General features: G+C 35.0%; 1 protein-coding gene across 20 annotated transcripts in view; it reads left to right on the top strand.

The window, feature by feature from the left end:
- The window catches only part of CYRIA (CYFIP related Rac1 interactor A), a 53,829-nt gene extending 39,564 nt beyond the window's left edge, over nucleotides 1-14,265 (top strand). For 6 of the 20 annotated variants that reach the window (XM_071741958.1, XM_071741959.1, XM_071741956.1 and 3 more), the window contains 9 exons: nucleotides 4,316-4,437; nucleotides 5,137-5,242; nucleotides 6,373-6,509; nucleotides 6,596-6,673; nucleotides 6,937-7,053; nucleotides 7,148-7,227; nucleotides 8,180-8,306; nucleotides 10,783-10,853; nucleotides 12,107-14,265. In XM_071741958.1, coding sequence (XP_071598059.1) covers nucleotides 4,316-4,437; nucleotides 5,137-5,242; nucleotides 6,373-6,509; nucleotides 6,596-6,673; nucleotides 6,937-7,053; nucleotides 7,148-7,227; nucleotides 8,180-8,306; nucleotides 10,783-10,853; nucleotides 12,107-12,170 — 902 coding nt within the window. In that variant the 3' untranslated portion in view covers nucleotides 12,171-14,265. Of the gene's footprint in view, nucleotides 1-4,315; nucleotides 4,438-5,136; nucleotides 5,243-6,372; nucleotides 6,510-6,595; nucleotides 6,674-6,936; nucleotides 7,054-7,147; nucleotides 7,228-8,179; nucleotides 8,307-10,731; nucleotides 10,854-12,106 lie in introns of those variants that run through there. The other 14 variants (XM_071741951.1, XM_071741952.1, XM_071741950.1 and 11 more) reach the window with 4 other exon arrangements.
- Nucleotides 14,266-14,633: the final 368 nt, after the last annotated feature.

Raw genomic sequence — 14,633 nt, 5'->3', positions numbered from 1 at the left:
GTTGGAGCTGCTGTCTGCTCCTCATCTGCCACGGAGCTGGAGCCTAGCACTGATAGCCCTGGCACAGAACTGTGCCTCTAGCAAGCATTAACAATTTAGGGATTAGCAAAGTATTAACAGAAAGGCATCACTTTGTTTTAGCTGGTTTAGCAAGGATGACATGAAAAAATCTGATGTACACAGGGTAGGGCACTGTTTCTACCTAATGCAATTCTTTTTAATATATGGAGAAATAAAGCAGATTATGGTACCCACTAAATTGCATAATTCACTGTAGTTACAGTGCCGTTTGTCATTTCCAAGGACATAAACAAGCTTTTAATCTAGTTTTGTCTCAGATTGGAATGGGAAAAATCATTGTGATGGTGACAAACCTGAAAAAGGACTTCACCATTATGCAGTAAAATTCATGTACTGCTCTCTAACTTGATGTCAGTGGCTGGTGAGATTACTGCCCACCTCAGTGGACAAGACAAGAGAAGCTGAAAACAGAGCCTTTAATACATCTTGTTTTACTCACTATACTGTTGAGGCCAGGAGAGTATGGTTTTTTTTTTAATTTTTAAATTATTTTAAAATTATTTTAATTTATTTTTGCAAATAAGATTTCACATTCACTGAAATGCAAGCACTAACCTTCTTAATCAACAATCAGTTTGACTGAGGGCAGATAAACTCCTGTGCTTTTGGTCTGCATTTCATGGGCAGAAAGGGGTGTGCAGGTTGGAAGCACTTCTTTTAGTGCTGCCATGTTGTCTCTTCATAAAAATTAATTACTGAGATGTTGTTAAATATATTTTGTATTGCTGGAGGCTTTGTATCTATTATTTTTGTATTTAATCCTGTCTTGTGGTAACAGTGTCTTACCTACATAACAGTTGCTATGTTTTTTCCAATGAACACTTAATGCAGAATGAGGTAGTTACCCTGTGCCAGTAGGGTTGGTTTTTTGGTTGGTTTTTTTTTTTGTTTGTTTTTTTTAACAAATGACATGTATTTTTATAAAAGAATAATTATTCTACTTTTGCACCAACCATGCACCTCAAATATTCATCTACAAATAGACTGTAGTGGATCCAGCTTTCTTGCCCACCCCCCCTTTTTTTTTTTTTGAAACCCTGTCCATGTGTAAAGATGAAAGAGAGCATTTGCTTATGAAATGCTCATAATTGTCATATCCTGATTATTTCTGATGGAGCCAGTAGAATTACATTTCTGCCCAGAGCTAAAATATTTGCTTTCTAAATAAAAATTTACTAGTAGAATCTGCATATGGAAATGTCAAGCCTGGTCTGACTCTTCAAGTAATTTGAGACAAGTCATTTAGTTATCAGGTGTAGGGTTCATATTAGAAACATTTTGGTGGGAAAAGGAGGTGAAAGGATTTCCTATTTTCTTAAAGACAGTGTACTCTGAGTGCTTCTCATGAGTGCTCTAAAAACTTGGACTTGAAATGCAGTAAGTCTGGTGAGAATGGTAATTTGGGATTGAAAGGGTTTGCATTCAGTGTGGTTTTCAGTGGCTGTGGTTTTATTTATATGTGGGCTTAAGTTCTTTAAGGGCATGTTGATTCTCTGCAGAGTGAGGATAAGAGTGGAGCTCTGCCAAGCAGTGACCCCACACTGAGGTTTGGGAATGGCATTTTTTAACACAGAACAGAGAAACAAGCTTTGGTATTGTTGCAATAAAAAAAAAAAAAACAGTTTTAAAAACCAAAGTTTGTCATGAAGAAGTATTGCTGCTGTTGTAGTTGCTATTGCTATTACTATTGTGGTTGCCATCATGATAAAATCTTTTTCAGAATGATCAATTACAGGTATTTTAGTTGCCCGTATCTGGCAAGCTCTTCATGTAGAATCCCTTTTGAAATATGGCCATGGTCTCACAGAACATTTGTTAGCATAACATGTATTTAATATGTAAGATGCATGTTTGATTTTTATTTCTTTGAAAAAGCCTGAATCATCCTCCCTACTTTTATTTTTAAGCTAAATACTTTCAGCATAAATATAAACTGCTTCTGCAAATGCAAGCTAAGCCTGTTGCTCTATATCCTTCACAGCTCTTTTCCTCTCCCTTCCCTTACTTTCTCTCTTCCACCCAGCTACCCTCCTCCTGCTACTGCTTTCCCAAGTGCTTGGGTTCTATAGAAAGCTCAATGGGTTTCAAATATTCAACCCTCTCTCAACTTCCCAAAGATGAATTGGGAAAATCTGAAAAAGACTAACAATAAAGGGTGTTGCTAAAGTCCAGTTTCAAGTCCCAAAGTGATGAGCAGTCTGTAGCATCTACATTTCTAAGAATTTTAAAGCAAATAAATTATAAAAAGTAACATACAAGTACTGTGTTAACCAGCCTATGCAAATTTTACACTCATGAGCTGTACTAATGGAATACTTGTTCACTTTTTTCTCTTAATATTCACAGAAAATGTTATTTAATTAACTTTTAACTTTTATTTAAATATTAAAATTAGATAGTAATTGATAGGTGACTTTTACTTTCCCCCTGCTCTATTCTATATATGTAACTGTTTAGCAGGATTACCACTTTCTTCATTAAATTCAGATGTGTTTGCTTTTTTTTTTTTTTTTTAATCACAAGGTGTCAGACTCCTTCTAGTGTATACCTGACATTTCTTGCAGTTTGGGGAAAAAAACAGTCAGTTACTTTGTAAAATTAATGAAATTAATGTGACTGATGGTTCAGTTCAACAGCCCTGTGTCAGCTGGGATTTTCCTGGTTGCAGTAGTTTTTCCCTTGAGTGCTATTTTCCCTCATTATTTGAAGGACTATGGAATTTCTTAGTTACACTAAATACTTCAGATGTCAAACCCAGCAGACTAAGCTCATCTTATTTTTACTTTCACTTGCTCTGTCTTTTAAACAAAATTAGAGAAAACTTCCAGAATAAAATGAAAGCATTTTAATATGCCCAGTCTCATGGGCTTCATGATGACATAGGAATATAGGAAAGATTTTAAGTATTACTTTCTTCAGAACTGCAGACATGTAAATCTCAGCCATTTGTGTCACATTAATGCAAGTTCCATAGATAAATGGGCACATTTAAACAAATTACCCTATCCTGAATCACTGCAGAGAGAATTCCCTCTTTCTCCATACTCTCCAAGGTGAACCAGTTCGTTTGTTTCTAAGGTTGGTGGGTAAACAAATCCTGTACTGATATATCAGTGGAGAATTCTGTCTCATTTATTAAGGAGAACAAGAAGACTAAATAGAAAAAGCATTTTTAATGTTTATTAACGTAGAGATGTGTACAGCAGCTCTTCCTAATCTGTGAGTTTTGAACTGAAGCTATGCCATTACTGTTAATTCAAACCAGTAGTCCTCAAATCCTAAGATTCACCTTTAAAGTATTTATTTTCTTCCATAAAATTTAAAATTCTGTCCTTACAAGCTAAAGCAACTTTAATGAGAAAATAAGTTATGTCTGTACAGAAGTCTTCTGGTACAATTTGACTGTGTCTACAGATACTGACTACAATTCTATATGTAGGTCATCCAGTCTTTAGTCAGTGCCAGTTGTCTTCATGTTTTGAAGCAGAAGGAGGCAGATGATCTCCACCTTGTCTAATGTGCCAGTGTTCTGGGAATAATGTGGCTCCCTGCTGTCACACTGCTGTGAAAATCCTGTTGGATGGGATTGGAATGGGAAAATGGATCTACTTCCAAATGTCATTTCTCTGAACATTAAAGGTCTACTGCTCACTCTTACCCTGCAAACTGATCATCAACAGAGTTATTTTAGTAGCAGAAATAATCTCTGACATACGTAAGAAAAACATCTATTTTTCACAATAATGTACCTATGTTTTACAAAGGGAGAAATAAACTACTTTGGTTAGGGAAGCCTGCAGGAAAGTCAAAGTGGCTTAGTATCCCACTGCTCCATCCACTGAAAGGCCTGATTTTATCCCCAAGCTGCAAGAAAAGTGAACAATTCTTTGTAATTGAGCTGTGAAGCTCATGAAAGAGAGGGACATTTTTACTAAACGACTGATACATTATCCTATTTTCCAATAACATTGCTTTATTATGCTGCTTTACTTTAAGATGTTGCTTTTTGAGAAAGAGGCATTATGAGCCAGAGTGTACAAAAACTGCACTGTTTTTCCTGGCTATAGAAAGCAGAAAGTTGGATGTTAGCAGAATCAGAATGTAGTATAATTGATATTTTCAAAAAACATGTCAGAGTGGATATAATGTTGTTAAGTGGAACTGAGTAATCTTGCCATTTGTACTGCAGCTGCCTTTTGACTTAATGCATTTATTTCACTTTTCTGTTTCTTAGATGCACAGCCCACAGATGGAGAAAGAGAGGTATGGAATCAGATCAGTGCAGTTTTACAGGACTCAGAAAGTATGCTTGCAGACCTTCAGGCTTACAAAGGAGCTGGACAAGAAATTAGAGATGTATGTTTGTTAATGACAGTTCTTTGGAAGTAAAATCAAGCAAAACTCAATGTATTCTTTGCTGCTGTTCTGTATCCAAGCACATTCTGAAAATCTTCATTATCATTTTATTTAGAAAATATGTTACAGATTTGATGTAAAGTCAGATATAAATCCCTGATCTCAAATTGTCAAACGATGGCTGTTGGAACCTCTTTTATGTTTATGATTAGTAATTATTGCACCGTTTCATTTACCTCATTTCATATAACTTATGGTAGAAGTCAAAGGTGAAGACTTAGATGTTCTAGATGTTAGAAATCAACTATAAAAAAAGTTGAAAACAGTTGTTCTTCCATGTTATAGCTGTATATTAATTTTGCACTCTTACTCTGTGAAATGAGTCCTGAAATACAATTCTGAACTGAAACTTAGAATTTGGCTCAACTGATCAAACATTTCCCTGGATCAGCTTTGCAGTTGCTGTTAGTGGGGCTTGTTAGTTGCTTAAAAACGTGAATATGTTCAAGATGTAAAAACCATCAGAATCTGAAAAGAAAGGGGAAAGGGAATTTCATATTTCTGTGCAATGTAATTTCTTACAATTGTTCTGTGTATAACAATAATTGCTTTCTAAAATAGTGAACTAGGAAACTTCCAAACCACCTTTGGCTTGTTATTCTTATATCACAATTCTTTACAGTAATATTTTTATTCCAGGCAATACAAAACCCCAATGATATCCAGTTGCAAGAAAAAGCTTGGAATTCAGTATGTCCACTGGTTGTAAGGCTGAAACGCTTTTACGAGTTTTCACTCAGATTAGGTGAGCTCTGCTTTAATATGTCTGTTCATTAAGCTACTTTATATAAAAAGAAGTAAGAAGTTTCTTTTTCTATAGACTTTTAGAGGTTTGTTATTATTTATGATTTATATCATAAGTATATGTTATATCAACATTATATATTAAATATATAACAAATATATCTGTTATATCAACAGACATCTAGCTGCAATTACATTTATTAGATCATATTTTCAATCTTAATTTATTTTGAAAACTTTCATCGTTTTTTAGTTTGTCACTTAAAATGCATCTGTATTATCTAAATAGAGTACAAGCAAAGAATATGATAAAACTGTACAAAGGTTTTCTCTGGTGCCTGCCACTGTTTTGCACTTCACTGTTCCATATGGAACTAATGCAGTTTGGGTTTTGTGGTTTCTATCGTTGAGCGTTTTAAAATTAATGTAAACCAATGATTTGGATATACTGTTTTTTTCAAAAAAAAGGGGTAATAGGGTGAGAAGGGTATCAATGAGCTCTGACAAAAGGTGAAAATCCAAAGTTGGACATGTTTTACACTGACTTTTGTCATCCCTACAAACCAAAAAAACAGATGTAATTATTCCTTGAATTAGGACTTTGGAAGAGAGCTGGTGTGCAAAAATCTGTGTATAAACTGGGAGAGCTCTCTGTGCAAGGGAATTCTTTTACAACATCATGCTTATGAAGTCTTTCAGTTTTTGAGTTAGACTAGTAATTATAGCCACAGGAGCTGAATTACCTCCCTATCAGTACCTAAGAGTACACTCTTAGTAACAGAGATGCCAGAAGAATCTCTATACTGACCTAATTGGGAAAGATGAAAGAGTTGAGTATCTGAATTCAAGAAAAATGCTCTCTCTAGAATATTCAGTAGGGAACCCAGATAAAGGGTAATTAAAATGGAAAAGAGCTTAGTGATACTACATGAAGGGAAAACAGCAGAGAGCCTGAAGAGTCAGGTGTCTTTGCCTGATGTTTCTCACCTTACATAGTAAGAAAAAGCATTTTTGTTAGGGCTCTGCATGTTTAGCATGTTCCTTTCCTTCAAACAAAGTATATTTAGATGCTTACTCAAACTTTGTCATAATGTGGACTGAAAAGAATCTGTGCTTCTGATTTTTATGCAGAGAAAGCCCTGCAGAGCTTGTTGGAGTCCTTGACCTGCCCACCTTACACTCCAACTCAGCACCTGGAACGGGAACAGGCTCTAGCAAAAGAGTTTGCAGAGATCTTACATTTTACTCTTCGTTTTGATGAACTTAAGGTTAATGAAATCTTTTAATACATCCTGGGGGTTTTTTCGTATATTTTGAACCAAAAATGATTGTTTCCTATTTGTGTTCCTTGAAGATGAGAAACCCAGCAATTCAGAATGACTTCAGTTATTATAGGAGGACAATAAGTCGCAACAGAATAAACAACATGCATGTAAGTAAATAAAATCTGATCTACTCACACTGAGGTATGTATCAGCATGCATTTGTACCATTTGTGGTAATGTTTTTTCTTTTGATTCGCTGGCTGTCATGTTCTCTCCTTCACACTGAGAGTTAATCAGCAGTTGGATGAAGTGATTAGAATGGAGCTATTAATGCAACAATCTGCTTGCTGACATGAGCATGTACTGTATCTTGCTGCTGGCAAGATTTTAAAGAGTTTTACTGACTTATTTTTTCTTATGTTTTTATCAGCTAGACATTGAGAATGAAGTAAACAATGAAATGGCCAATAGGATGTCCCTGTTTTATGCAGAAGCCACACCAATGCTGAAGACACTCAGTAATGCAACCACGCATTTTGTGTCAGAAGTAGGTAATGGGGGAGAAAAGTCTAACACAGACATTCTTGATTTTAATTTTACAAGGTGGTTTACTGAACAGTGGCTGTTTTTAACCCTTCTAGAACAAAACATTGCCAATTGAAAATACAACGGACTGTCTAAGTACTATGGCTAGTGTATGTAAAGTCATGTTGGAAACACCGTAAGTTTTGCCTTAAATTTTGTTTTTCCTGTTATAAGAGAATTTGTATTGTATTTTAAGTACCCACCTGGGCCAAACATAGGATTTTCTAGCTTAGGTCCTGTATGGAATTTATTCCCTATGTCATTACCACTTTTGTATACAAAGCATGAGCTGGTATTAGGAAGCTTTGCCTGCTCTTTTAGCCATCTTATAATATGTATCATGAATCAGCAGTAAATTTTGTTAGAAAGCTTACATTGTCAGCCCATATTTCAACAAAAGGTTAAAATACAAGTGTAATCTTAAGCTTCAGTGTCTGTGTCTTGTCTAACCAGTGCTATAGACCAGCTACTGTCTCTTCATTGCCTGCTCAGTTACTAGCACACTTCAGGGCAAGAATTTGTCTCTTCCAAGCAGTGCTTTGTCAAATTATACACAGGGACTGTTTTGAGGATCACTTGAGCAGATCTATTTTGGATGCAGCCATCTTATTTTGAATGGCTGTATGGAAACCGCACAATTGCATTCTTGTCTTCTTAGCATAGATGTAGCCATTGGGGTTGCCATTGGGCTATGCATTTAGTTGAATATTTTTTATGTTAAAGGTGTCTTTGAATGGCAAACATGCAAGACAGGATCAAGGCAGTCTTACTGTCTTTCAGCCATTTGTTCATGATGCCTTGTAAAGTTTAGAATTCCTGGGGTTATTGTGTTTGTTTATAAAAATTCTGGAGAAGCCTGTGCCAGGAGGTAGGAAAGGGTGTTACAAGGGGTTTACATATTTCTGTTTGCTTTCTAACCATTCTTCTAAATTGACAAGGACATAGACAATTCTGTGATCTTTACATTTTAAGATGCAATTTCAACCTTAAATAAAATTGTAGTTCAGATTTCATGCTCTCATAGTCTGGTTTGCAAAATTGTCCAGTAAGAAGTCCAGCCTGTTTACTTCTTGTGTTCTGTTTTCCAGAGAGTACAGGAGTAGATTCACCAGTGAAGAGACCCTTATGTTCTGCATGCGAGTAATGGTGGGAGTTATTATTCTGTATGATCACGTCCATCCTGTGGGAGCTTTCTCAAAGACATCAAAGATAGATGTAAGAGTGACTTTTCTTTAATATTCTGTAGGTTTGACAATACTAGTCTTCACCTTTTTTTCACCACAAGCTTAAGACTTTGTATAATTCCAACTACATTTGAATGGCAAAATTTAGAATTTCTCCTCACCTGCATACAGGTGAATATCAGCTTGTTTGAAATTAAAATAAGGATCTGTCTTTTCTTTGTATTTTCTTCCAGATACAGATACTTATTTGTTTTAGCTCTTCTTTCCTGCTAACCGTGTGATTGCACTAAAATAATGTTTTATTGCACTTAGCCTTGAATACATTCCATGGTCATAACTTTTTATTAATAATGTAATTTATTTAGACTAAAATTTTCAACTTTGGCAGTAGTTCTTTTGTAAAGATACAGATACTTACAAGTAGCAGAAATAAAATATTGTTGTGGTGCTGATAATGAATGGTAACTTTGGCATGACCAGTCACAGGGACATCAGCCTTATTTTTTTCATCTAAGATATTGCAAGCACGCACACAAAAATTACCCTTTTTATAAGCCTAAATGTCATGTGCTATGTCTTTCAGCAGAAATAAGCTATAATTAATGAAAAATATGCTAAGTCATTCCCTTTACAAGACAGCCAACTTCAAAAGAGAAGAGAAAAAAGAAAAAAAATATTGTGCTGTTAGCATTTTAAAACTGCAGATATCAGTATTTTACCAGATCTTCTCTTTGACTCTGTTACAGAGGGAAAGAAATGTCACAGAGAGGTGAATTGATTTGCTCAAGGTCATGCAGCAGACTGAGCTTAGGAACTGAATGCAGACTTCCTGACTGCTAACTCAGTCTCTTGCCTACAGAGACAACACAAGTAAAATTTTGATAGGACCAAGTCAGTGTACTTTGTTTCTCACATTTATGTTAAAGCCCTAAAAGCTTTCATAAAGGAAAGTTAGCTAGACATAAATGTATGAATTGATGTATGATGTATGAATTGATTTTTAAAAATTAATATATGGTCCCAAATCTTAATTCACCTTAATTAGTGATTCTTCTCTAATAAAAAAGTATTCTAATATTTCAGATGATTGTTTCACTGTAAAAAGCAATTATTTTCTCCATCACTTCTTGGGAGTCATTTCAAAAGAATTCCAGGGTCAGTGAACAAATTACCTTTTTCTTTCTCTTTCAAGACTGGAGACTATTTCAGGCTCTTATTTACAGGCTCCTAGCACACCTGTCCTAACAGCTTCTGTTTTTTAACTGTTTTAGGGATTCTGATTCTAAAAAATTGGAAAAGAATAGTTTGAATTTTTATCCCATTTCAGTTTGTCTGATCTGATGGGGCACATAAACTTGCACTGACTGACATGACTATAGTCCTGAGTTTCTCAAGCTCATGAAAAATTGCTGTGTCTCTTCAAAACATGTGCAACCACCCTAAGAATTTTATCTGATCTGCTGTTTGCAAAGCTAGTTTTATCTTCCTGGTAGAAGTGAGCCAACTGATCAGTGATCAGTGATTGTTAGACTGGTCATTGTGCAGGAGGCTATATTTTAAAAATTATTTTTATTCCTAAGTACGTGACTGACTTCAGTTAAGTATCTTGTCATCAATTTCATGTTCTTTAGCTGCAAAAAAACCAACTTAGATTCAACACTGCAGTGTGAGTAGGGAAATTAAAAAGTTCAAATGTTGACTCTGCAATGTCTTTGTCATTTTAAATAAGATGGAAATAATGAAGACTAATTTCTGGGTAGCTATTAGATGTCTTCATAGCAATGGGAAGAAGTAGGTACTTTTGAAACCATTACATATGAAAGTATATTCTCAATATGTTAGAGGAATTTCTAATTTCTCTGTATTGACTTGACAGAGAATCACTGTGAAGTGGGTCAAATGAATTACACCTCTGCTTTCTCTGCTTCATTTGCCCCTTTGTGAATTCGGACAGAATATCAGCCTGTTTTTACAGTTTCCATGATGTTGTTCATTCAGTGTTGTGTTTAAAGTCAACATCACTGACTTCTTATCTCAGATTAAATTTGTAACCACAAGTTACGAAAGAAGTAAAGTTATCAGCAGGTTGGAAATTACTTCCTTGCATGAAAGCATAAAAATAGAAGTTAAAGTTGAAACATCTCTTCTGATAGCTGCTAGCAGCAATGACACGGAACCATCCTCCAAAATCTGTTTGTTTTTTAGTTTCTATCAGCTATTCTTGGTTTTTTGAAGTTGGAATTACAGAAATCATGTTTGAGTTAAAATATGTTAATCTTGATATGTAATGTACTATCTAAAAATGCTTAGTAAAGTAGACATTTCTCAAAAGCTAGTTTTATCTTAAGGTAATTTTTAGCAAGTTATAGTGCTTTTCTGGTGTCATAGAAAGCAGCATTTACACTCAGTAGTAAAAAAACCTGCCTGTCTGCAGTGAAATTTTTCCATGTTTTCAGCTAGTGCAATTCATATATTATTGTTCAATAGTGACATGCTTCTGTTCCCAGATGAAGGGATGCATAAAAGTTCTAAAGGAACAACCACCTGACACTGTGGAAGGACTTCTGAATGCTCTCAGGTATGTGGAAAATAATTGATTCAGTCTTAACAAATTCCTCTGTTTTTCTCTCAAGCTCATTAAATTAAAGACTTTTCACCTTAGCATCTTGATTTATTAAGAAAATTGCCTGTTCAGGTTTGCCTTCATCACCTAGGGTTTTCTTAAGTAATACTAATTTCTTTTAATTCCATTTCACTTTATTAAGCAATGACTTAATACTGGAAGTCATCATGAGCTTCTTCAGAGACACTTCAGGTTCTTTTTATTTCCTAAAACTTAGCCATGTGAAATACAAACAATATGTCAATGGTAAACTACATATCTAAGCTAGAAATTGTTATAAAATACCCCAGCAACTACAGTATATTAGAAGTGAAGTGTAGAATTTCTATTTCTCAATCTCTTAATACTTTCCTTCTCTCTTTCCCTCTTAATAAGACATTTTTTTTCATACATATAATTTTACTAAATTATCCAGCTTCAAGAAAATAGCAACCTAAATCCCAATCCTGTAGCTAAGTAAGGTGCTGTCTTTTGGAAGGAAGAGAGACTTCACAGAAGCTAAGATAGGAGTTTTAGTACCTAGTCTTTAAGAGCTGTATTAAATTCTCTAGCTGTTGAATGCTTGAATAGAGTGAGAACTACAGCCATAACCACTTCCATATTTGCTTATCATGTATTTTGAATTAAAATTGATTTGGAGCTAAATCTTAGGGGTATCAAATGTGTTTTGAGGTTATGCAATAATCAATCTCCCTATGAACATAAGCAGTGGAGAATGTTTGAGCTTAAATGGAAAAAAACACACAAAAGCTTGTCAGTCCTCCCTTAAGAGCGCTGTCTAAAATTAGGCTTGTAGATGATGCCAAAATTCAGTCTAGATTTCTATAATCTTTTAATATTTCTCCTATTTCTTAGGTTTTTCAATTATTTTTGTTTGGTTAGAAGCCTTTAACTGGAAAAAAAAAAGATACAAATCTGGCCCGTAAGTTATGACAGTGCCATAGACAGGTGGCAAACAGTATTTAGTCAGAATTTAACCCAAGTTCTCCACCTATTAACAGGGAGTAATTTATTGCAAGGGGTATTTAGAAAGTAAAGAGCACCAGACTATTAGCACTTAAGATCCAGCAGTCAATGACCAGAGCAACACGTGAGTCCCTCCTTTGTGTAACTGAACTGCATTGATTTCAAAACCGGACACTGAAGTTTGCAGATTTTTTTAATCCCTGCTCATTTTATTAAATACTGTTTCAACTTGTAATTTGTAGGTTCACTACAAAACACCTGAATGATGAATCTACTTCAAAACAAATTCGAGCTATGCTGCAGTAGTATCCTGAGACAAGTAGATGTTTGTACTGATCACAGAAGATGTGTATGTTTACATAATTTAATACAGTTTGATGTTAATACTTGTGTGTATTTACATAACCATTTCCTTCACCTTGCTAAAATATCTGAATCTGTTCATAACCTGACTGACTTTATATAGTGCAGCCTAAGTTTTTATTCTGTCCTTTATCTTTTGACTTGTAAAAGAATTTTTTACTTAGATACTTCAGCTACAACAGTTTATCTGCACATTTTAATCCTTAAACACCTTCTCTATCAGACAGAGAAGACAAATAAACTGAAATGTCAAACATACCAGAGGAAAGGAACTTTAAGAAGGTTAAAGTTAATATAAGAGAAAGTAAAATGAATTAGATATACTTTAAGAATACATGCACAGTTCTTTAGTCAGCTAGTTTTACGCTATCGTCACACTTGTATGAATAGGAGAATACCTGAATATTCATCACTCTCATAAAAATACATTGTCCTGGTAATGAGTGGTGATCCACCTAATTTTAAGGATTATGTGCTGGCAGGCATCCAGAAATGTATTGCAAAGAGGTAATTTTACCTTTTTTTGTTAAGTATAACCAGTACCTTTCAACAAATGAAAAAATTAGTATCCTTTTTCAGATTCAATATAAATCAACAGAAAATGTGTTTTAAGGCCATTGCTAGATTTTGGAGATTGTGTATAATTTTATTAGGTTTAGAAAGGAAAGGGAGAATACTCTAATGCCTTGACTTAACTAGAAAGGGTTTGTCAGTGTAAATACACCATGATAATCATTATCTCTCACCCAGTTCTACCTGGTGTTTTTCTTCCTGATAAAAACTGGTATAAAGCAGAACACTCTCTTCTGTAGCTGCAAACTTCCCTAGTGTCAGATTGACCTCATCAAACTAGGGATAATATAAATAAGTTGAGCAGCTGAGCTGTTCTTAGGCACTGCCTCAAGTTCTTGATAGTGTTATTCATTTGATGATTCAGAGTCAACACAGAAATATTTATCAGCTGACTGCTCTTCATTGGTTTCAGAGGTGTGATTGATACTTCAAGGAATTCCGTTCCTTCTGAGTTGTTTGTTCTTATTTTCTGGTAACTTTTTTCCAGTAAATCGAATAGAAATACTTTGCCAAAATCAGCAAAGTGCCCCATCTCTGTTTTCGTCTTCTTGGTGGTCTGCAGTTGCTGTACATATTCTTGCAGAGGTCACAGTATGAAATTGTGTTTGATTTTGTGTACTTTGCTTGCATGTATGTGTGACAATTCCAGTGACTGTGCACAAATTCAGGTTTGTATTTGCTTATTCCTGTGTACGTAAATCAGGGTTTCTGTGCAGTCACTGGAATTTTCATGCATATCACTTCTAAACACATTACCTTAAGACTTTGAAGATGCATTTGGTCTGCTGAAGCTCAGCTGTGCTGTGACAAATTCAGTCATTTAACTGAGTCCTTAAACAGTCTTCTATAAATTCTTTGGAGTAGGAATTGCCTTAGAGTTTGTTTCTGAGCAGAACTCAGAAACTTACCACTGTAAGGTTTCTCAAGCCATTGGTGCCAATGTTCCTCATGTTGTAAATACTGGACAGTCACAGTTCCAGCATTCCTTGTGCACACCTGCAGCTGTAACAGCAGATCACTGGGTTGTCAGCAATTAGAAATCATGCTAATTTTTGTCTTTTTTTGCAAGCAGTGATAACGCTGCTTTTTCACAGTAGTAAATCCCCTGTTTACAAACTCCATTTTTAATGGGGGGTGGGGGGGCATTTATAAATGTATATTAGGGGCAATCCTGCTTTGTTTGTGGTCACTTCCAGTAAGGTAAATCTAGGTGGATGACAGGTATTCTGTTGAGCTTTGGTAACTGAAATTAATACATGCTTTACCTGCAATTATGTGTCAAACAATGAAGTCTTATCTTAAAGTAGCCCAGAGGAAAGCTATTTGTCACTTGTATAATAAAACTGTAAACTTTAAAGAATTCTGCAAGTTGTCATGTGCTGTTTGCTGAAGTCACTGAATTTCTTTGCCTGCTATGTTTTTGTACAGAAGTTTGTTTGAAATAATAAAAAGTTTGGTACAGTAAGCATTGGGATTGTCTGTATTTAGAGACAACATAAAAAGATGGATAAGCATCTCTTCTAAAGTTTTGGATCTCAGATCGAGTTAGGGTCAGCATTATACATCCAGTTAAGAGTTTATTTAAAAAACATTTTAAATGTTTCACTTGTAGATCACAAGAGTATAACCTTGTGTCACTTGAACAAGTCCTGTTTTTTTCTGTTGATTCTTGGCTGTCATTCTGACCAGGGGAATTTATTGATACTGTTTTACAGAGTAAAGGGCATGAGTCCCATCTATGACTTCTATATCTTTACATTAGTCATCCTAGACTATGGTGGCCATCTCAGGTTGTGTTTATAATCAGTAAGGTCACCAGAGGATGATTCAATT

The sequence above is a fragment of the Heliangelus exortis genome, chromosome 3 (assembly GCF_036169615.1).
Source record: "Heliangelus exortis chromosome 3, bHelExo1.hap1, whole genome shotgun sequence".
Taxonomy (NCBI): Eukaryota; Metazoa; Chordata; class Aves; order Apodiformes; family Trochilidae; genus Heliangelus; species Heliangelus exortis.
Note: the sequence above shows the minus strand (reverse complement) of the source record. Positions and strands in the feature narration are given on the sequence as shown.